The 23,724-nt window shown below is 37.9% G+C and overlaps 1 protein-coding gene across 3 annotated transcripts in view; it reads left to right on the forward strand.

Annotated features, from left to right (window-relative positions):
- PKIA (cAMP-dependent protein kinase inhibitor alpha) overlaps positions 1 to 22,249 on the forward strand; it is a 45,527-nt gene extending 23,278 nt beyond the window's left edge. Inside the window, exons 1-3 of one of the 3 annotated variants that reach the window (XR_007900370.1) lie at positions 14,483 to 14,660; positions 19,712 to 21,318; positions 21,934 to 22,249. Coding sequence is in view for 1 of the 3 variants with exons in the window: in XM_051770706.1 (XP_051626666.1) it covers positions 14,510 to 14,660; positions 19,712 to 19,791 (231 nt within the window). In the remaining 2 variants the exon portion in view is untranslated. Of the gene's footprint in view, positions 1 to 14,482; positions 14,661 to 19,711 lie in introns of those variants that run through there. The other 2 variants (XR_007900371.1, XM_051770706.1) reach the window with 2 other exon arrangements.
- The last annotated feature ends 1,475 nt before the right edge of the window (positions 22,250 to 23,724 follow it).

Raw genomic sequence — 23,724 nt, forward strand, 5'->3', positions numbered from 1 at the left:
CAGGTAGAAAAAAGGAGGGAATCTGATTTGCTTGGCCTCAGACCTCGGGTAAGCTATTCAAGTAAGGAATACTTTTGTAGTCTAACAACATGAATTTCTCTCAGGAATTTTTAAGTTCTCCCGTTTCTTCTCATACCTGTGTTTTATGCTCATATCCAAAAAACATATCTTATACTTTGTTGCATTTTATTTGTTTTATGCATGTGGGAAGAACTGTATGTTCAGATTCTTCTTAGGCTCTTCTAATATTAGTGCTCAGCAACTTCTGTGAAAGTTGGAAGGTAGACTTCAGAACTTGAGCTGCAGGAAATATGTGTGCATTTGTTTGGTTAACTTTTCTTGTCATGAATATAAAACATCTACTGTATGTGGTTTTTAATAGGCCATCTCTTAAAGTGATTGGACAATTCTTATGGTTGGCTGAAATCAATGAGCTTTGTGAGAGTCCAGAAAATCCTACTTTGTTTATATTCTTCCACCACTGGCTCTTGTAAGTTGTCCACCCTGTTACCTTCCTCCATTTGATCCTTTCTTCTTGTAGATGAAGACTTGATACATTAGAGGGATAAGAATTAAGTATTTGAGCTTTAGTTTTGCTTGAAATTGGGGACAAGAGTAATATTTCAAAATATCAAATTCAAATATCTAACTAACACTGATTTTAAGTAGCTGTGGTTTGCAGAGCCTGTACCTTCCTCAATTGCTGTAGGGTATTGTGTTTGTCAGGGTACCTGGGTTTGCGTCTAGAAACGCATCTGAAATCTGAGTGTCATGGACAGATTGTGTAAGGCAGCACAGTTGCTAATTAAATATTAGTCTATGCAAGGCATTTACTTTTTTAGTTTCCATCTAGTTCCAGCATGTGGAAATCTGTCAGGACAGTTCTCCGAAGTGCATAGTTTTCAATCCAAAGTTTACAAAATGATCCTAGGTCAAAAAGGATTATTTAGCAAGAAGGGTTGTTTGTTTTGCTTTTTTCCTCTTTGCTTAGTTAGATTCTGTTTTAAACATGGAAAAGAGATCAGTAAGGTTCCTATCTTCAAGCATATTATGGCAAATGTGAGGCTTTTTTTTTTGTCTAGGTTAGAAATTATTTGGCCTGTCTTCTAAATGCCCATAAATACTGCAAAATATAAAATGTAAACTGCGCATAAGAAAGGATTTCATCATAATAAAGATTTGTTTATTAATACTTTCCTCTCCTCCACCTGATCCTGTGTCATTTTTCAAGCTGGTTTCTTGCCATAAAGGATATCCTTCCAAGTGTTGCTGCTCTTCAAGTTTTGATCTCTTTGCTTTCAAAACGGTATTGTTATAGATCTGAGTCTGAGCTGTACTACTTATGTGGTTTTAAAGGATATGCATCACTCTGTGAGAGTCACACTCACTAAACCTTGCTGAATCATATTCTTGGATAGCTTGGCTATTATGCATGTATGCAGTTATGCATATGAATATGGAAAATTATCCCTTTATAGCACCTCATGCATTTGGTTTTGAGAAGCCCCTACCTCTGCCTACCACACTCTACTCTGTTTAAGAAAAAGTCATCTTTAAGACTTCAGATCTTGCAAACAGTATGAAATTGCTGCTATCTTCGCCCTCATCCTTTAAAAGACTGCAGGTGGACTTGCCTCTGCAAGGGCCTTAATTTAAACCTTGCTCTTATTTTCTCTGGGTCTGGCAAACATGCTTCTTCTCTCTTCCTCAATTCTGGACTGACGCACTGCTCTCTGTAGACGCAACTGCTGCCGAACATGCTAAGGTGAACAAGAGAAAGGAATACGAGGTAAAATATTTCCTTTCGTTAAAATGTTTTGTACTGTTAGATCTCTTTCCTTTGATCCCTCAGCCTGGTGCATTGTAAGGCATTTGGCCCTCTGGGATTGATCAATGCTTTAGTAAGAACCCTGTGTTTATATTGCTCTACATATTTTTACAGAAATTAATTTGCTTAAGATTTCCAAATAGGACAGCTCTAAGAAAACAAAACATATTGGTCCACCCTTGCAGCAGCAGCACTAGAAGGTTGTAAAAAGATAAATCCTGTTTGAGGCTGGAAAAACTGAAGGTTTCACAGGAGAGTTTCTCAAGGGCTACTTGAGTGTACCTCAAAAAACAAAAACAGACCCAGTTTTGTGGCATCTGTAATGTGATTTTAAAAATTTTCAACCTTGTCCTAAAGAATTCTAATATCATCTTATTTGATAATGAATTGCAATACAGAATACTTGCATAGATGTTCCTTCTGTTAAGATGAATAAATTTATAATAGACTTAATATAAAGAGGGTTCATTTTTCCTGCATGTTGACATATTTAATAGAGAGGTGGTTTTTTTCCCCTTGAATGAAATAGAGTGAAACAAAGAACAATTAGGATTATTTTTTTCTCTGATAAATATATGGCTTTCATACACCTGGAGAACATCTGGCAAACATATAGGAATATTTGAGTTGTTTACCTCCCGATGTTAATGCAGCAGGTATGTCCTGAATTTTGCAGGCAATAACATTGGGTTGGTTTTTTTAACTTAGATAGGTACCAAAGCTTCCCAGATGACCACCTTCTAACATTGTGATAATATCAGTGGTCCATTATGAAGAATCCGTAAAGTATTCGTGCTGGAAGCAAGTCTAAAAAAAGCACATTTGAGACAATTATTTCAGGAAGCCCTAAGTAGGCTATGCTGTTGCATAGCAACAGAGCCAGGCAGTCCTTAGTCTCTACAGTAGTCAGTGTACACATGGGAACAGAATGCAAAAATGATGGAAACCTTGAAAAACGTAAGGCTGAGACTAAGAGAAACCAAAGTGAAATGATATACAATATAAAATGTGAATCTATTGTGTGAAGTATAATAAATGAAGTGCTTTTAAGTTAAAAAAACTGAAATGCTGTTAAGCCAAATCGTGCACTTTTTTATAGCTTCTAGATAGTAATTAAAAGAAAGGCAGGATGTCTGATGGCTGGGAAAACTAATTCAAATGTAAAGTAGATTTTAAATGTCTGATACAGAAAATAAATTGGATGGAAAAGGCACTTTATTATTGACAAACCAAAAAGCTGACCAGATATACCAGGAATAAAATACTGATTAATGTATTGTGGCATAAAGAGGCTCAAATACTTACGTTATTAAAAAGCTGCTTGTCTCATGTTCACAGGTCTCCAGGCTAGCCCAGTGGTATTTATCTTTGCAAACACTGAAAAGTATGGTGTCATTGGGTATATTTTTGGCAACTCCAAGCTTGCATCTGAAATGTGAGATCTTAACAGAAGCATATTATATTATAGCAGCTTTGGTTTTTTAAGGGGAATTTATTTTATTAAAAGCAAATCTAGGAACCAGTATTTAATATTTGTAAACATAGGGTTGTAGTTGATCTTGCTGTCAAAAAAAAAAAAAGCAAACCTTTTCCTTCCAGTACAGTTTTTGCCACTGCCCAAGAAGAAACAGTAATAAACTCAAGCTCTTCTGTTCTGGATGCTGCAACACACACTTTCATGATGAGTCATGACTGCATGATTTTAAAAGGTAGTCACATGCAAACAGTTGAGCTACTCCACCAGAAACTGCTGAAAAGATATGTAATACAAAAATTGTTGCTTCTGTTTAGTAGCTTACATTGTTCTAAAGATTTGAGGAAAGAGCCTTGGAGGGGGACAGTTGGTTTTTTAAATACTAAGGAAGAGTTTAAGGGTAGCTAAACTGTGGAGCATATAGGTATCTTGAATACTTTATAGCCAGACTACACATTGTACTGAAACACTTGAAGAATCCTAACAAATAGGTCTGGAAGAAACCTTATGAAAATGCTGGTGCATCCTCCTGTTATAAATGCTGTCATGATACTGTTATCTAGACATTTTCTTTTTGCTGTTCTGACTGCATGCTTTCCCTTTCAAAGGCTTTTGTTACCTGCAAACTGCTGTTGTAGATGCTGTAAACATATCAGTCAAATTGACAGAATGCAGAACATTTTGTCAATGCAAACTTTAGTTAAATTGGGAATGGCAGCAATCCATTGCAATGGGGGAGCCAAGCCCTGCATTTAAATAAGTGGCCCTGTGTGAAGTCCTTGACTCAAGTTAGCCCACCAAGAGCCTTTTGGTAGAGCAGCTGGAAAAGTCCACCCCAGTCTTCCTTTTTCACTGTAAACTGGTTTCTCTATCTGAACTCTTCAAATACCTAAGGCACTGCTTCCTCCCAATCTCTGTATGCTTTTTTTTTTAATTTCTGATCTTGTCCTGCAGGCAGATTACCTACCCCTTTTGGATGGTATCTCCCCACCTGAAATCTGATTCTTTACAGCCATATTGTGGTTTTGTAATTCCATCATATTCCCCCAACCCAGCACATGCATAGATAAGTCTTGGCAGTGCTAGCTGATATCTTCTTGCTTACCTTTACTGACATTTCAAAAAAAATGAAGAGCAAGCTCTTACCCTAGCAAAACAAAGCTATGTATTTTATCAGATTGGGCATATATTAATATAGAAGAAATGGTTTACATTTCTTGGCTTGTAATAAAGAGCATGAATCTTCATGTTAGTTTCATGGTTTGCTGTTAGCAATTGCAACAACTATAATAAATTACTTTGGGATGTTTAGCCATTCAAATCTATAGTTCAGCTGAGTATTTCAGCCCTTACAAATGCCTAGAGACTGCTTTGCACATTGGAGCTATTTCTTGAAGAACACAGCTGGTTTCCATTTAATTGGAAAAGTATAACGCAATGTACTGCATACTGTCTGTTTGCCATTGTTTGCTTGATTTTGGTTTGGTTTTTTTTTTTTAATGAGAGTGAAGTCTTCTTGTTTTCCTTTTTTTTTTTTTTTTGCTTTGACCTCGAAAGCATTAGTACTAGTAAAGGGATATCTAGCAAGATGCGGGGGACAAAAAAGATAGTGAGGGAAATAGGTCTTACATGGATAAGCATTTTATGTGTGCCAAATTTAAAAATTCAGTGGACCAGAATCCTTTCAGATCATCTACAGTAGGATTCATAGAATCATAGCATACCAGGTTAGAGGGGGACCTCAAGGATCATCTAGTCCAACCTCTCTTGGCAAAAGCGTGGTCTAGACAAGATGGCCCAGCACCCTGTCCATCTTAATCTTGAAAGTGTCCAATACTGGGGAATCCACTACTTCCCTGGAGAAATTATTCCAATGGCTGAGTGTTCTCTGTGAAAAATGTTACTCGTGTCCAATCAGAATCTCTCCAATAGTAACTTGTACCCATCACCCCTCATCTTTTCCATGTGACTCCTTGTAAAAAGGAAGTCTCCATTTCCTTTGTAACCCCCTTTATATACTAGAAGATAGTGATAAGGTCTCCTCTAAACCACCTTTTTTTGAGGCTGAACAAACCCAGTTCTTTGGATCCAATGGATCTAATTCTTAGCCCCTTCCAGAACATTAAGCTTCTGCCAAAAATTGGAAATCTGTTTGACAGAAAGCCCTTTATCTGAGTGGCTTCTGCATTATTGCCTATGTAGCATTGATAGTATTGGAGGCTCATACTGGTCTGCACGTAATTCACAGAACTGTTTTGCTATGAAACCTTCAGTTAAAAGTTCACTAAACCTATATTTTTTTCCAGTGGAAAGCAGTCTGTTAGGATAACGGTGGTTCACAGCAGTTTGGCCTAAAATGTGTGCAGACTACTAATCAGTGTTTTGTTCTTTTTTCCCCCATGAAGGGGGAAATACAGGCCATTGTATTTAGCAGTGACTAAAGGAGACGTGGATGTTGCAAAAATAATCACTACAGTGCTTATATGAAGTTCTCTGAAGAACAGATATCAGACTGAGCTAATGAGACCCGTGCTGATCAATACCTTTGAAGCACTGGATGTGAATGCTGGTACTATTGACAGAAATGTCTGAGAGAACAAACTTGCTTATAGCATGAATCCTGAATTAAAGGCAAGATTCGGAAGATACGGAGATGCTTCACGAGCGAAGCCCACACAAATTCACTCACCCCCCTCCCTGCTATTAAACATCCTGCTGCAGATTTTATGTTTCTGCAGCAAGTCTTGTTTCTGCACAAAGCATTTGCAAGCTGCCACTCAGTTATGAATCCTCAATATACTGGTCTTTTGCAGTAATCCAGCAGTTGAGGAAGAGCCTGGTTTTCATGTTGAGGTGTGTCTTTTGTGTTGTCTTACTCTTCCTGAGCTTATTTCATCTCTCTGTTCTATAAGGAGTGCTGCTGGATTGGCATATAAAGACCACAAAGGACAGGCTTCCTCCAAAGGCTGAAACCGTTCCTTTTGAACAAAACACTGTATTTGTTCAGTATTGTGTTAACTGTGCTCCTTGGTTCAGAGCACCACACCATTCTAAACAAATGAATTGCAGTGCTGCATACCTGGCCTCATCCTCCTATAACCTTAAAACATCAACCTCCCTACAGTTCAGATGGATGTGAGAATGCTCAGCAGGGCTGCCGGATGTGTATCACATGAGGAACTTGAAGGTTCCCATCTCGAGGGAGGGAGCTCGAGGCCCTTATCTATCTCTGTGATTATGAGGTGCTATAGCAGTGGATTTAGTTGTTCATAGAAAGTATCAGAGCATTCTGAAAAATAGTGCTTTAACTCCCTCCTTCCCTTCACAAGCCAAGAGGTTAATTCACAAACTGCAAGTAAAAAAAAATCACACAGCAATAGATGCCTCTTTTCTCAAACATATGTTTGCCACTCAGTGTTCTCTTTAGGTTAGGCAGTGAATAGTGATGGTAGATTCTAGGTCACCCTCTTCTGTTCCCTAACTTAGTATCCCTATGTGGATACTTAAATGTCTTGATTAGTTTCCTCCATAGGGTGTTAACTTCAAGATATCAAAACATGTATTGTTATTTATAATTATAGAACCAAGTTCTCCTCTTTAGTATTGCTTCATTGATTATGTTTGCCTCTTTTTTTTTTTATTATTATTTGCTACTGTTATTTCACTGCCCAGTTTTATGAAACAGTGGAAGATAAAACTGAATTTGTGAATTCAAATTAAGTGGTAGATGAGAAACCAACTTCTTTTGGTCATGGGCATAATAAAATTTGCCTGAGCAAGGACATGGTAAGAATGTAACTATTTGGCTTTTAGTTCTGTAGATCTCTTTAGGTAAACTGCAACTTAGATAACACAGAAGGAAAACCTGTTAACTGTCTTTGTGAATTGTCTGTTTGTGTAGGTTATGAGCTGAAGGATATCTAACTTCATACTGCTTTTTTTATGCAGAGTTAAATGAGCTTAATTTTTATTTCTGGTAAAAATATCGCAGGTGGTAATTTTCTTTGTTCTGTTTCATTGTTTAACCACTTGAATTGCCCACTAATTTCCAATACAATCTTAATAGTACTAGGATTGCTACATATAGTATGTTTGCTGTAAAAGTATGCTAATTGTCAGAGGTAAGTCACCTGTTCTACGTTACTGTTTTACAGAGTTGGTCATTTCAGAAACACCAAGACAGACAAAAACTACATGACGGATTTTCAACGTGCAGAGTAAAATATGCCCAGCTTGGTAGCTGGCATGGATATTTATATTTCTTTCAAGAGTTAATGCTGTTTTCCTACTCATTTGTGTCTATGCAAAAGCAAACTGTTGTATAGCACAATAAATATAATCTCTGTGGAAGAAAGATACTTTTGTTAAATTGTTTCTGCTTTTAATACAGAAAATCATGCATGAGGTAGAAATCTAGGTACAGGTTGCTGTAGAATAGATCTATATCCTCCCTGGAAAGAGCCCTGTAGCCCTGTCTCTAAGCTAAGGCTAGATTTGGAACCAAAATTTATTTTAAAAGCATAATTATACACCTTCTCTAAATCAGACATGCTATTAAATGACAAATTCTCTTTTTTTTTTTGTTCCCTTATGAAAGCTGAATATAGATAATTACATTTAAATAATGTGCTGATCGTGATACAACATTTAGCAGCCAAAGCCTGGGAGAGTTTTATTTGAAAATCCCTTATTCTATGCTGCCATTAAGCACACATGGAGAAAGAGGGGGAGTAAACATTGAAGCATCGTACGTCTTAGCCTTACACTGCAGGTTTGCCAAGAAAATGGCAACTCTCTTGTCCCAGGCAGCAGCATATGCCAAATTCCATAGACAAGCTATTTGTCAAATGCCTGCACTTGTTTGTCTTCCTTTAAAATAATAATGAATACCAATTAGTGAAGGTACTTTAAATTCATTTGGGCTTCTTTTTGGTATCTAGTCCCTTAGGCTAAATTCAACAACCTCAGATACCTCTAGCCCATAAACTGCATAGACACTGATTTAATTCATGCTGGTATGCCACATAATTTTTGTACTTTCCCTCCCAAATGGGAGAACAGTAGCACTGTGTAATACTGTGTTTCACTGAATTATTGTGGAATGCAGTCCATTTTGGATTACATTTGTGAACCATCACTAAGTTTTTAGGTGTTTGTGGTGTGGGTTTTTTTTCTTTTTCAATTATAGAGGTTTGACAGTTATCTTAAGAAACTTGTGGAATAACATTTGTTATGTGTAGTGTGGAAATGGAAAATTTAACACAAACTGAATTGTGGAGTCAAAGTAGTAGTCTGGTAAATTTCTGAAAACAGAAATACTGATTCTTTCTGTACCTGTTAATGATTCTGTGAGGAGAACAGTATAATTTAAGGTTGGAAAGGACCTCTAAAATCATCAAGTCCAACTGTTCACCCAGCAGTTGTTGGGTTCACCACTAAACAATCCCCTAAGTCCCACATCTACATGTCTTTTGAACACTTCCAGGGATGGGGATTGACTACTTTCCTGGACAGCCTGTTCCAATGCCTGATCACCTTTTCAATGAAGAAAGTATTCCTAATGTCCAATCTAAACCTCCCCTGGCACAAGTTGAGGCCATTTCCTTTCATCTTGTTACTCGGGAGAAGAGACTGATCCCCAACTCACTACACCCTCCTTTCAGGTGGTTGTAGAGGGTGATAAGGTCTCCCCTCAGCCTCTTTTTCTCCAGGCTAAACAACCCCAGCTCCCTCAGCTGTTCCTCATCAGATTTGTGCTCCAGACCCTTCCCCAGATTCATTGCCCTTTTCTGGACTTGCTCCAGCACCTCAAAGACTTTCTTGAAATGAAGGGCCCAGAACTGGACACAGCACTTGAGATGTGGACTCACCAGTGTCAAATACAAGGGGACAATCACTGCCCTGGTCCTGCTGGCCACACAATTTCTGATCCAGGCCAGGATGCCACTGGCCTTCTTGGCCACCTGGGTGCACATGTTCACCTGCTGTCGACCAGCACCTCCAGGTCCTTTTCTGCAGGGCAGCTTTCCAGCCCCACTATCCCCAGCCTGTAGCACTGTGACTCAGGTGCAGGACCCAGCACGTGGCTTTGTTGAACCTATCCTTGGCATCCTTTTCTCCTTCTGCATTCTTTGGATACTAATTCTACTCCTTATGATGCTTACTTGTAAAAGTTCTTTGTTTATATAGCATGTAGAAGGAGGCCTTTTGCAGGTCACAGAATTATAGAATCAGCCGGGTTGAAAAGATCATCAAGTCCAACCCTTGATCGAACACCACCGTGGTTGCCATGGCACTAAGTTGTCGCTGATAATGTCGGAACGGCCAAAGCGACACGAAAAAAAAATTCCAGCAAAGTTTATTCCAAGGAAAAAGCAGGGACAGCCGCCCGGGGCTGCTGCGCAGCCCCTTAAGTACAGTTTTTGAACACACGTAATGCACACGGATAGGACAGTTCAAACTTTCACACCAGAATTCCTACAGCTAATAGGTGCATTTTCTAAACTCTACTTTCTCACAACAACTTTGCTCTTTCTCAAAACAGCCCAGTTCTTTCCCACAACAGTCCCGAGCACCTGTTCTTATTTTTCTCTCATGTTGATATTTTTCCCAACCACTCTCATTCAAAACAGGTCCTTGTTCTCATGAGACAGTGCTCCTGTTTTCATGAGACAGTGTGCTCTGTTCCCATGGGACAGCTTCTTCAGGATGCATCAGTATGTTGTCAGGATCAGGGCCTCCATTTTCAGTCCTCTCTTTCAGTCCATCTCAGGGGTATACTTTGATCTGGTCAACATCTATTGCTTCGTCAGTATGTGCCAAGGTGCTGACAGACCCACTGTCACCCCTGACACTAAGTGCGACATCCAGTCTCATCTTAAAAACCTCCAGGGATGGAGAATTCACCACTTCCCTGGGCAGCCCATTCCAATGCCTGATTACCCTCTCTGTAAAGAATTTCTTTCTAATATCTAACCTAAACCTCCCCTGGCAGAGCTTAAGACCATGCTCTCTTGTCCTACTGCTGGTTGCCTGGGAGAAGAGACCAACCCCCACCTGGCTACAACCTCCTTTCAGGGAGTTGTAGAGTGATGAGGTCTCCCCTGAGCCTCCTCTTCTCCAGGCTGAACAACCCCAGCTCCCTCAGCCTCTCCTCATAGGACTTGTGCTCCAGTCCCTTCACCAGCCTTGTTGCTCTTCTCTGGACCTGCTCCAGCACCTCAATATCCTTCCTGAACTGAGGGACCCAGAATTGGACACAGTACTCAAGGTGCAGCCTCACCAGCCCTGAGTACAGGGGAAGAATCACTTCCCTGGTCCTGCTGGCCACACTGTTCCTGACACGGGCCAGGATGCCATTGGCCTTCTTGGCCACCTGGGCACACTGCTGGCTCATGTTCAGCTTTCTGTGAATCCAAACTCCCAGGTCCCTTTCTGCCAGGCTGCTCTCCAGCCTGTAGCGCTGCATGGGGTTGTTGTGGCCGAAGTGCAGGACCAGTATAGCAATATGTGTTATACAGACTATTCATTAATAATACAGACACATCTTGATATACTGGCTAAAATCCAAGGTAGCAACTTCTTATCCTTTCTTCTTATCCTTTCTTCTTATCCTTTGTAATTCCATAAGTACTTCCAAATAATTTTTGGCACAACTCTCTTTGGGAGGAAGGAGTTGGGAGGGGAAAAAGACAGAAGTCTAAGACACTCACATTTCTAGAAGTTTATAAAACTAAGAATCTGAGGAAATACAAGATGCTGTATGAAAATCCCCAGGGCTGTGTTGCAAACTTTAAACTGTTTTCAGGCATAGTGACTCTAAATGGGGGGAAAGACAAAGCACAGCTAGGGGAGACTTCAGATGGGGGTAATATCTTATCAGTTACCAAGGAATCCAGTCCTGCAGCAGCAGGTTTCATTAGTCCTTATGCTCACAGAGCTGCTTTCTTTAGTGTGCTGTTTCAGTTGGCAGAAGCAGTGAGGTTTGCAGCCCTCTTGTTTCAGTTTAGTACCATGTAGTGGCGTACTGGTTTTGCAACATAAAAAAAAAAATTAAATTAGTAGAACTAGAGGGACTGTGACGACAATCTTTATTACAGGAATCCCTGTTAATGCAATTATTTAGGAAATTCAAATTATATTTCATAGAATTATTAGCAAATTACACTCCTTCCACAGAGATTGAAGGAAAAAAAAAAAGGGGTTTTTTGGAGTGAATGGTAATTCCTTAATAACTGGTTTAGTGAATAAGTACAGACTGCTGGGCACTGAGCCATCCATTGGAAGGGGAGCTCTTGAGTGATGTCAGTGGAGTTCCATATTTATGAAGTAATGTCTCAAGATAATGCCAGTACAAAACAGAATGCTATTTGATATTTAGAAGAAAAGATAGGCAGGAAAACTTAGAAGTGTAATAAACGTGTGTTTGATAACATTCTTTTTTGATTAGAATGTTGTTAGTAATGCCATATTGAGCCTATAGAAAATGAACATTTAAAATAAAGATCTCTACAATCACATTTCCCTGTGGATTTATAGCTTTTTTCATAAAAATTAAATAAGCTTGAGATTTCCCTGGTGTTTATGGAATGTTTCAAGAACAATATAAGCTTACAGAGGTGTATTCCGTGGAGTGCAGTTTATACGTCCACAGAATTGCTCACGGAGTACAACCTGGCTCATTTGCAAGCCTTACAGCCCTGCACCTTGTTCCACCTCAATCATAGTCTTTTCTGATTATTATGGGCCTGATAAACTCATATGCACCTTTTAAAGAAAAAAACAAACAAAACAAACCCCAAAAACATCTGTGGTGGTTTTTTCCTATGCTAAAATGAAATTAATGTCTTCACAGGGGTGATAGCTATGATGACTTTGGACTGGTCCTACACTAATGACAAAATCCAAGCCTGTATATTATTGATTTCATGTTTTGCCCTTCCTTTCCTACAGGTCAGTTGCAATAACAGACATGAACAAATATAAGTTTTGCTTAAAATCTTTTAATCTTCTGGTTTCAGTGAATGCTATTCAGTGAACGGGTCAGATAAGTCTTTAAAACTTCTACTTCTTTCTTTCCTTATTACAACTGTTCTCCCTTTACCTTTGCAAGTTATATGCTGGATTACTGCATGGTTGGTACATTTGGTATTGCAACATCTGCACCTTGGGCAAAGAACTTCTTATTTACTTCAATATTCTTGCAGTGTTTCAATAAGAGGGCAATTCATGGGAAGAAATGCACATGCTCTCATGCTCCTGAAAGCTTTTGTTATTGAACAAAGAGACACTGCATTATTTTATGTGTGTCTGGCAGGCTTTCAGTTAATGCTGACCTCTTTTCCTTCCCTAGGTGTTTGTCGTTAGGTTTTGTGGATTGATTTTTGTTGTTGTTATTGTTGTTGGTTTGTTGGGTTTTTTGTTTGTTGGTTGGTTTGGCTTTTTCTAAGCAGTTTCCTGTTTCCTGGGGGTTGTTCATAAGAGTAAAATTAGCCTTGTTCAGCGTTTTTGGCATGGGACACCAAAGCTTGATAGCAGTGAACTTCTTCTCAAGTCAGTCAGTCTTGCAATAATACTTGATATGGTTATATTTAGACAAAATATGGTGTAGAACCCTTTTCTTGGCTTCTCAGACACATCATTTGTACACCCTCATACAGCTGACTGAAGTTGAGGACGTGAGGACTAGAATGAAGATGAAGAATAAACAGGGTTTGTGAAGTTATTCAGAGTTGAGGATGGAGAAGACTTGGCTGTTGTCTTTTTTGTATCTATTTTTAAAATAAAAAGTATTTATGAAAATGATGGGGTTTTTTCTTTTATTTAAAGAGAAAAAGCTGAACCCTTTGCTGCTTTTAATGTCTGCAGTGACTTAAAGGGTGATCAGCTGCTTCAGTGTCCAGAACCTGCAGTAGGAGCTGATTAAAAAGATTAGTGCACTCTATGCAAATGTGAAGTTCTGGCTACTTTAGTAATAATAGCTAAAGCTTCTCACTGTATGCAGCTCTGCAATGTTGCCTTTATGGCCATGTGCTCTCTCTGCAATATGCAAAACCAGAGAAATACTGCACAGCAATGAAGGAAGCATACAACTGTGGGGGTGCTGGTTTTCTGTAGTAGTTCTGTAGTTCCTTCTCTTTGGAGTACTACTCCAGCAGAAAGTTTCTCTGATTCCTCTATGACATTGAAACATAAAACATGAGGAAAGCTACATTTGAAGCATGGTAGCCTAGCATTTTGCAGGAAACCTTAGATGAGTACCAGTGAAAACACAGTAAAAGCAATGCAGTCAGCATTTAAAATTTTGTAAATTAATTAAAAGAAATAAAATTCTAACAGCTTAGACCTATAGCAAATATTCTAGCAGGGGTACAAATCTTTCTCTTACTGAGATTGAAATAGGAGTTTCCTTCTATCTTTGGCAGATCTTACATTAGTGCACATCATCACATGATTCCATAATGACAAAACAAATAATTATTTTCTAATGAAAAGAAGTTCTGATTTTATACCTAGCTTACAGAGCACTGCTTTCTGCTTCTGCATTATAGTTTAGCTGCCCTGCTTGCTGTGTTCACATGTCTCCACTTATTTCAGTAACATTATGGTATTGCATTCGCTTTGGGGCAACTATCACACCAAAATAAAGTAGTTGAACCTGAAGGGGTTTATATGCAATGTTAAAACTAATACTAGTAGAAAAGAAAATATACAGAACATAACTGTGCCTGTGTATTAGCACAGGGTTCTGTATGCAAAAGCGTAATCGATTTGTACTTTCTTACTCGTTAGACTCTGCTTTTTGTGCAGAAAAGAACTTTGTTCCACCCCCTACCTACCTCCTACATCCCAGCTAATATTAAAAGCAGAGACAACTCTATAAAGAAATTATGTTGCTGAGGTCATTGCTTTTATAAAGTACTATCACTTTATGAAGAATGGAAAATGAAGTTGTTTAAAATACTGTTGAATACAGATTGCATAAAATACACACAGCTTTTCTGCTTTCTAATCTGCTTCTTCTCTGATTTCTCCAAATTTCGAGACTGAGGCATCTTCTTTTACTGCTTAGCAATTCTACTCCATGATGAGAACGTTCTAGTTATATTCCCATTCCATAAAGTCATCTGTTTTTCCGGTGGTCTAAATGATGGTGTTTTTCTTTTTTTCCTCCCATCTAGGTACTGCTATGTGGATATTTGTTAGCAATGACTGATGTGGAATCTACATATGCAGACTTTATTGCTTCGGGAAGAACAGGTAGAAGAAATGCATTACATGACATACTCGTGTCCTCTCCGGGTGGGAACTCTAGTGAACTAGCCTTAAAGTTATCAGAGCTTGATATAAACAAAGCAGGTGAGTGCATTATGAACTTTCATTACATTTATTTAAAACTGAAGTGCATGGTTTGTGTGCATGCATTATTCCCTTGACTCTTAGGTGATTTTTTTTTTTAATCACCAGGGGTTGCCTACAATAAGAATCCCAGATTTCATAAATGGAAAGGGTGGTTATTTGCAAGTAAAACATGTCACTGAAAAAAGAAAAGTCATTCTTCAGTGAGTACCTAGTGTCAGAGTCCATATCAGAATAAATTTTATGGAAAGTGTAGAGAAGAAAATAGGGAAGTCTTTATTAAAACCCAAGTCTATATAATATCTTTTAATGGAAGGTATCTGGTTTGAAGCCTGTAGGAGAAGCCATGTGTCTGTTTGAAAGGTTGTTGTGAAATTAATTTTTTTCAGCTGCCAAAGGACAGAGCAATAGCAATGCGTTGTTGTTTGTTTTACCTGGGTCTTTTTTTCTGAGTAAATTGTCTCTTTCTCCTTTCTGCTAATAGTTTGTCCTTCTTCTAAGGTGATAAGTAGCAATGCAATCCTAAATCTTACTTTGCCTTTGATATTACCAAAATTTTTAAAGGGTTGTGCACCTTTAGTGGAGAAAAAGGGGGGAAAGTAGACCTTAACATTAAAAAAGTAATATGACTGTATAATGATTTTCATGTTACATGGGTGAGGGCTAATGAATGTATCTTACTGATATTAGAAAGCCCTTTTAGATCTTAAGGAAGAGGTGTTTTACTTATTTTAGTAACAGCAGAAGAAAACGAATGCAGCAAAGAAGAAACTGTTGATAAGCAGCTGCCCTGTTTGTGCACATTCTTCTCTCAGAGACAACAAGAGTTCTGAGAGGCAGACTCTTCACAGGACAGTCAGATGTAGGCAGCGTGATGTTCAGGTGGTTGTAGTGCTGTTTCCAGTGGGGGATTCTTTTTTTTGGTTTTTGGACTACTGTGCATCCGAAGTCATTCCTTCTGCAGTTGCCAGTTTGGGACCTGTAGATTCTAGATGCATGCAATTCTAGCTGGGCAGGGCCTTTAGTTTTTTTGATTTAAAAAGAAAAGCTTTATTAGTATGTGTGTAGGTGTGTCTATTTATTTTAATGTGGAGATAGGTGTAAAATGTTGGAAAAATAGAAAATAGGTGCCGTTTGAAATGCATGATACCAACCTTCTTTCTTGCTTTAATTTCCTTCACTCTCAAACTTACAGTTATCAAAATTGTCTTTGATCTTGTCTATTTAGAAGATATAAACAATCCTTAATTTTAAGTTAAGCTGTGAAGTGGTTATAAGCCAGAACTGTGTTCTCTTGTGAGCTGTAAAAAGGATGTGACTTTGTGCCTGTAACATATGTTGATATGCACTTGCTACCTGCAGTTTGCTCTGTAGTGATAAGAATGGTTTAAATAACTGTTAGCCTAATTTTAATACATAAATTGGGAGTCTGTTTAGTTCTTGGAGATCCCTTTTGCAACCTGGGTAACTTAGTCATTGCAAAAAAGTGTACAAAGTTGCTCATAAAATTACCCTAGGTAGTAGAAACACAGAAATTCCTACACGCTTCTTCAGGAGGTTATGCAGCTGCAATTAGATATAATGAAAACGTATTTAAATTTTGTATTATTAGTACACCTAGGTGCCAAGTAAAAGCCTCCAAACCAAAAATATTGAAAAGGATATTGTCTAACCTAGCATTCACGTGAGTATTAATGTTATACCCCATCATGTCTTTCCAAACCAAGAGAGGCTAACAAATATTTTGCATGCCAAATCCTAGTTCAGAATATATTAGTGCTTGTGGGATGCATATATGTATCACACCTGACAGGATTAAGAGGAAAGCACATGTTTGTGGGTTATATCTTATTACTTTCGAGGTGCATGTCAAACAATTTATGCTAAGTACTACCTAATTATATAAATATAGACATTCAGGTTTGATTCTTTCCTTTTCTTTTTCTTTTATTCTTATCACAGCTACACGCATTTTCTTGCCAAACTGCAAGTACATTTCCTTTCAACTGCATGGAGTAATGGCAGAGCAGGATAATGCAGATGTTAAAGAAAAAGAAGGTGGTTGTAAAACATATGTAAATTAAATTACCCAGGCGTGTTTAGTACATTCACTTTGAAAACCCTGCAGCTACATATTCCTGTAAAATATCAGAACGGCTTTGAATGGCACTAGGCAGTGAGGCCTTGTTCCAAACCACGTATTTGTCATGCAGTAGTTGATACCTGAAGTGAGTGTTAGTTAATCCCCTCATCAATGAGCCGACGACAGATAATAAAGAATTTACTTGTAATACTTACGTATAATACATATAATTACTGTATAATACTCTCCCTTCAAAACAGCTGTCCTAGTCTTCTTTGTCCATAACAAGCTAACAACCTGCTATTATCTATGAAATGGACATATTTACCTAACCTCAAAATACAGGTTCCAAGTACTCTGTGTCAACATATTTTATCTAAATTAAGTAAAAGCAACACTAGGTGCATCTGGTAAGTGCTGCAACAGAAATCATAAGAAAGAAGGCAAAAGAAAGATTTTAGTAAAAAAATCAGCAGCCTGCTCAACACTCTCAAGGTAGCCAGTACAATCCAAAAAACCTGGTATTTAGATCATCTTACCAGCGATTATAGCTAAATGAAGCAGTAAGGAGAAACTACAATGAAGAGCAAGGACCAGTCTGCAGACCTAATCTCTAAAAAACCCTGCTCGTTTTCTAGGTGCTACAGAACACTAGTGGAAAGGACACTTTCTTGTAAAAGTTGTAGTGGTCCAACCATCTACAAAAAATGGGGATAATAGTGTGTGAAGTCATACAGAACTGCAATGAAGGACTGATTGTAGAAAATTGTGATTAAAAGTGATTTTAGTTCATGGTAGAAATGTTTTAGGTGTAGGCATGGGAAACAGTGATGAACACTGTAGAGACAGTTGTATTACAGGAATTAAAATTAGTTAAAAGCTGCACATTAGTGGGACTAGTAACTACTAGTAACTACCACATCACACAACTGTATGGTGACTTGAAATATTGTATTATTTGGTTTTATTTCTTTTTTTAATACTTCCTGCTGGTTTCAAAATGCTGTGTAAGAATTGCAGTCTTACTCTAAAGACCTTAGAGCCATTATATTCTAAAGGAAGAAAAGTTCAAGAGTGTGCTTTGGCAATTTTGGGATTCTCCAAACTTAGAAGCAAATTTATTTCTATGAACATGTTTTATAGCCTTTAGTGGAAGAGCTCTACCAGCAGAATGAAGAAATATGTAGTACCAAGACAGTGTATTATAGATTAAATGGATTTAAACTAATGAGTTTTTTCAGTGAGTTGAGAAGAACCTTTTAAGAAGTGGTACATTAGAACCTTAGTGCTCCTTCTCTGAATCTTTGTGCTCTATGTTTAACATGTAGATAGTGAAATGTTTAGGCTTTGTGTCCAGGATGATTTTTCTTTTAAACACAGATACCTTGCAAAGTTTTGGTTTGTTTGTTTGGTTGGTTGGTTTTAGTTTTGGTTTTGGTTTGGTTTTTTTCAAGAAGAATTATTCCAGGAAAGTGTGGCCCAGCTAGCATAAGGGATATTAAAGACTTCCTAGTAGTCAGAATAAATGGAGGACAGAGCAGGCAAAAAAGGAACAAAACTCCATGATTCCACTCATCTGGACTTTTGCAGTATCAGAACAAATGTAGGAGGCTTTGTAGAAAGTGATTGAACAACTTGGGCAAAAGGGATTTCTATCCAATGGTAAATAACTGCACGTAGATCCATCCTGATGGATTCCTTTCTAATTTGAGAGATGAAACTGAGAAATCATTTTCTGAGAAAGTGCCTTGCAAAACAAATGTTCGTTTATTACTCAACCCATGTCATGTCATGGCTGGGCTTCGCGAACGAAGATTTGGGAAAGGCTCTGTACACATTCATTACAGGCACGCTGGTGGCTAATGAGGCCAATACGAGATAGACGTGTCCGATTGCAAAAGGCACAGCAGAAAGACTCCTTAGGTGGTGTATTCTGCAAGACACGATTCTTTCTGCGTTGTCTTTTCTCCTCGAGAGTGAACTCAACCCATAATGAACAGAATAAACCTCACTGTGTAATAGGTTAATCAACTTCCCATACAACTTTTCATCAGGAATTTGATAATTCACAATTCCTTCTGAGGTATTTTCCTGCCTAAAATACTTGTCCATGCACAAAACACAGCTCTTATGTCTTAAGCTCTTGGCAATGTTTTTTGCAATGCAAAGAACTTTTTTCCATTAGCAATGTGCCCTGTCTTCTAAACAGAAGAGAGAACATGTTTATGGTCAGAAATAAAACTGCAGATGTACAGTGTGATCTGAAATGAGGAAACAATAAATATCTGCATTGATAACCCTACTTTTGTTCTAGAGATTTACAGATTAACGTTAAGAGGCAGTACTACCTCTGTTTAGACATCTTTGCAACCTAGCCATGAAATTTTCTTCTCCTAACTACTCTGTCGAGCCAGTTCAGTACAAATTGCTCAGAATCCTTACAAGATACAAGAAACAATGTATTATTCCTTGTACACAGGATGTGTTACGTTCCTCACATTGTTCTGAGGTTTGCAGTGAGACAGCTGGATTGAATGCTGGGATGTGGTGCTGAAAGCAGACACACAGAACAAATACAGCTTTAACAAGCTATTGCTTTTATTGAAGTTGCATCTTTTTATAGCAAACTGTTCAGACTTGGTGCAATGAGGTTTTTTTCTCTTATACTGTCTTAGTATGATAGTAAATAAATTTTCAGAAATACTCTACCGTTTTTGTTAAATTCTTTAATTTCTAACTACTTTAGGTCTTTACTAAAAATAATAGTGGTGATCGTAACTATGAATTTGCTTCTCAAGAGACACCTTCAAAAACAAAGCATGGCTATCTTAGTAATAAAGGGTTTCATGTTTCACATTCAGTTTCTTTTTACTTTGTTTTTGAAACTGATGGATGAGCAATCAGGGTTCTGGAAGCAAGACCTCTTTATTTTAGGGTGGATTACTCATCCTTTTCTTCTGTGTTATAGAAGGAGAAGGAGATGCACAACGAAATCCAAGTGAGCAGACCGGGGAGGTCCAAGGGGAGGCAGCAAAGCAAGAAAGCTGACATCCGACTTTGACCGAGTGGAGCAGCTGCTGGATGTTTTCAGACTACAAGAGCGTGCAGGAACAAATTTGTTTCCATGAGCAAGCTGTTAGAAAAGAAAGTGTATGTGTCTTCACTGCTGGAACCCACTCAACACAATGCTAAAAAGGGGGGTACAAGCTGTGACAGAAGACAGAATCTCTACCTCTGTCATTAGCAATGGTTGAACATGTATTGAGTTTTTGGGATAGTGTCATCAGATCCCTTCATAATGACTCGATGGGAGCACTTTTAGAAAGTAGAACAGGTAAATCTTGTAGCAAATGGCCTTTGAAACGTCAGAGGATCTAACTGTCTATCTTAAGCAAAGGCTTGTGTGATCCTCAGTTTAAAATTCTCTGGCCAAAGTGTTTGCCCATTATAAGAACTGTAAAGAAAGCACTGTTTTTAGAACTTTGCATCTGTTTTACAGCTCTGTTATTTACAATGGTTTTTGTATTGTACAACTTAGATGCTCCACACTGCCCCTTCTCAACTGCTTATGAAGAATATTTCTGTTACTGTGAATTTTTCTACCACGTGTTTTGAAAGGGCTGTTTTTTTGCATAAGGTGGTGATGTGCACATGATAGATCATAACGTCAGTTGCTAAATTGATTATGCCTAAACCTAAATGACTCAGCAACACTCTGATTTGTTACTAGATGAGCCTTCAAAACGATTTGTTAATGTGAATATTTGAGCGCGTGTTGTGTCCTTGGTACAGTTTTGCCACTTGCCTGTAGTTAGTTGCATATCAGAGACTCAAATTAAATCTTTTATGTTATTCTTCCCCATTTTTCTAATTTTACTTCCAATTTCTTAATCTTTTCTGAGATATTTTTTTAAAATGTTAGTCCAAGCATTTTATTGTTATGGTAGTTTTAAGAATACATTTATAACGTTGTATGGGTTAAAATTCAAACAAATTCCATGGTGCTAGAGGTTTTTTTGGTTCACATTGTTTAAGATGGGCCTTGTTTACACATGAGAAAATAACTGGCATAGGTTATTGCCAATAACATATTCTGAAATGAGTTTTAAAATGCAGGATAGTCCAACTTTGAAACATGGGCTGGATCCAGCCAGGGGGACAATTTTTACTATTCCTTGTCTTTGCCTCAGTGGATCAGGCTGTTGAGTTTGCCCAGCCAGTCACCTGTTACTGATGCACCAGCACAGCCAAGTGCTGTAGTGTAGAATCCACTACAACAGGCTTTCAGCTTGGAGTTGGGAAGGGAAGTGAGAGACTTGGCATCTAACACCCAAAGGACTAGGTTTTTTTCCCATTTCAGCTATTCCAAAATGAAAGTCCAAACTGGGCTTTCATCAAAATACCAGGATAGTTTGTCCATCCAGGACATAACTTAAAATATCTACAAATTAATAACCTGTTCTGCAGTAGCTATTGCTTATTGCTTTTCTTCCCCCCCATCCTGCCCCGATGAAAAAGGCCATACATGAGGCTGAATGCTGCAAAATGGGGCAGCCACACCTCTGTGTGACTAAGGTGAGTGAAGAGAGTGACTGATAGTAAACCATGGCAATCACACAAGCACCAATCACAAAGTCAGAAGATTTGTTTTCTTTTATTAACAGGAGGTGATGTCACTTTCTTTATATATAGTATATATATTATATATATTTTTGTGTTGTTGGTTTCAAATGTTATGCACTTTTTAATGTTTGTAAACTTTTACTAATGAATAGTGTGATTGCTTCCTGAATATATTAATCATCAGTTGACAAAACATCCTTGTGGCCACAGCTGTTTGTTTCTACCATATGTATCATAGTACTTGTCACCTGAAAATCTTTTGTGAGATATGTGGAGAAAAAAAAAACCACTTCTGATCAGTATTATGAGATCATTTATTAGTGTTAATAAAAAACAAGCCAGCAGTATGCTTGTGGCTCATTAGTGTAATATTAACTCTCACCTTTTAGTGTTTGGAAGCTGAATGCCTTGCCTCTTACTAGCTGTCAAATGCCCTATCTTGTTGGTAACAGAAGTAGTCCATTTGCTTTGAAAACACTGTTACCCTTAAACTAAATTATTTATTCATTTGTTTCACTTGGTGTTCCTTTCAAACTTAACACATTATTATTGATCTTTTTTTTTTAGTTGTTTCTCCCCCTTTTGCTCTTGCATCATGTCTTCAAGCTGAACTGGTTGCCCCTTTGTCATGGACTACTTACTGTCAATCTAGCACAAGCTCCAGAAGAAAATAAGATTCCAGAGTTTTTCTGTAGTGTTACTTTATTGGTGATCCATGAAGCATCATCAATAAAATATTGCGGAAAAAGGCAATAGTGAAATAAGTATTTACAGTACATTAAAGTGATGGTTTTCCTTATTTTCCTTCAGTGGTTTATTTCAGTACACTTTCCTTCTTAATTCTTTTGTGTTTTAAATAAAATTAATTTCAGCCTTTCCTCTCTATTTTGTACCTGTTTCTTCTATTTCTCATCCTATTTTCTATTGTTTTTAAAGAAATCATAGAGGCCTCTGCTGGTTTTTGAAACACATCTCTTTGTGATGGAAAATAGCACTGCTAATTTTAGTAGAGTAAATGGCTGTTTATGTTCCTCTTCCCCCAAAAGTGTATGAGTGCTTGCTTTGTCACTTGAACTCTGCTTGCGTTCTTAATTTGGGGTATTTCTGTAGCATCTATAAACAGGCCTCACCTAATGTAAACATATGGTTAGTCTGTGCCAAGTCACAGCACTGTATCTTGAGTATAATTATTACCAAATCAATTACAGAAGAACTAGTTGAAGTATACTCACACCTTTACTTCTGTATAATTCTCTATAATATAACAGGGACACTGGTGGCAGAACTGGACTTTGACTGGGTTATTTTTCCTTTTGCCAGTTAGCTTTTTCAGTGAGCCTGACACTGGCTTCTGTTCCAGTGTCTTCTTCATATTGTATTGTTTTCATGCGTAAGTAATTAAATGTTTTTTTTAGTCCATGACTATCTTAGAAAGATCTTCCCAAAAATCTATATAAATTCAACAATGTTAGGTCTGGAATATCAGCATAATATAATACTCCTTAAAGGTTTGTCTTTGGTGGGATGGTGGTGGGTTTGGTGTTTTGTTTTTTTTTTTTTTGTTTTACTGTCTCTTTAGATGGATGGTTTTGGTGCTTCCTTCACCCTGCAGGACCATCACTTAAAAAGTCTCTATACTCATGTTCTTTTGTTCATAATAAAGTCTATGATTATGTCTGCAAGCATTCCACTTGCAGGGTTTAGGTTACCTGTCCACTTGAAACACACAGAATTCTAGAACTAGAATTGCACAGAGATATTGGCATTTCTTCAGCTTATTTCCATTAATGTTGGCCGTGTGCTTCAAAAAGCACAGTTAAAAGACAGCAGCAAGCACGCACATACTGTTACTTCATCAAACTAATTTTAGGCCAAGAATTCACCATGACCTTCCATACAAAAATTATTAAATAAATATGAAAAAAGTCAGTATACTGATTGCTACTTGGCTGTGTAATTTCCCTTGCCATGTTTTTTTCCTCACAATTTTGAAGTGGTAAAAAGTGTATCCTGGTATGACTGCAAACAGATAATTATCTGGTGCTTAGAAGGAACAACTACCAAAGTGGTTAAGCTGGACCTTTTGCAGTATTAATGCCTTTCTCAGCTAAACAGAAGAATTTCAGGTGTGCTTAATGTTTGTGTTTTATGTTTCAGAAATATCAGTAAATTTTCTGCAAAGGAAAGACTGAGAGCAGCTGTTGAGAATGAGCACAGTATAGTAACCTCAACTTTGACAGTTTGCCTTACCTCAGCAGTATTCCTGTGTTGAACTGCTGTATTTTTGTCCTGACTTATTTGTTTTGCTCTGCCTCTCTTTCTGACTGATTTATTTTCTGTCCTGTTCTCCCCTCATGT

The sequence above is a fragment of the Manacus candei genome, unplaced genomic scaffold (genome assembly GCF_025592945.1).
Source record: "Manacus candei isolate 608988 ecotype Guabito, Panama unplaced genomic scaffold, ASM2559294v1 h1tg000008l, whole genome shotgun sequence".
Lineage (NCBI taxonomy): Eukaryota > Metazoa > Chordata > Aves > Passeriformes > Pipridae > Manacus > Manacus candei.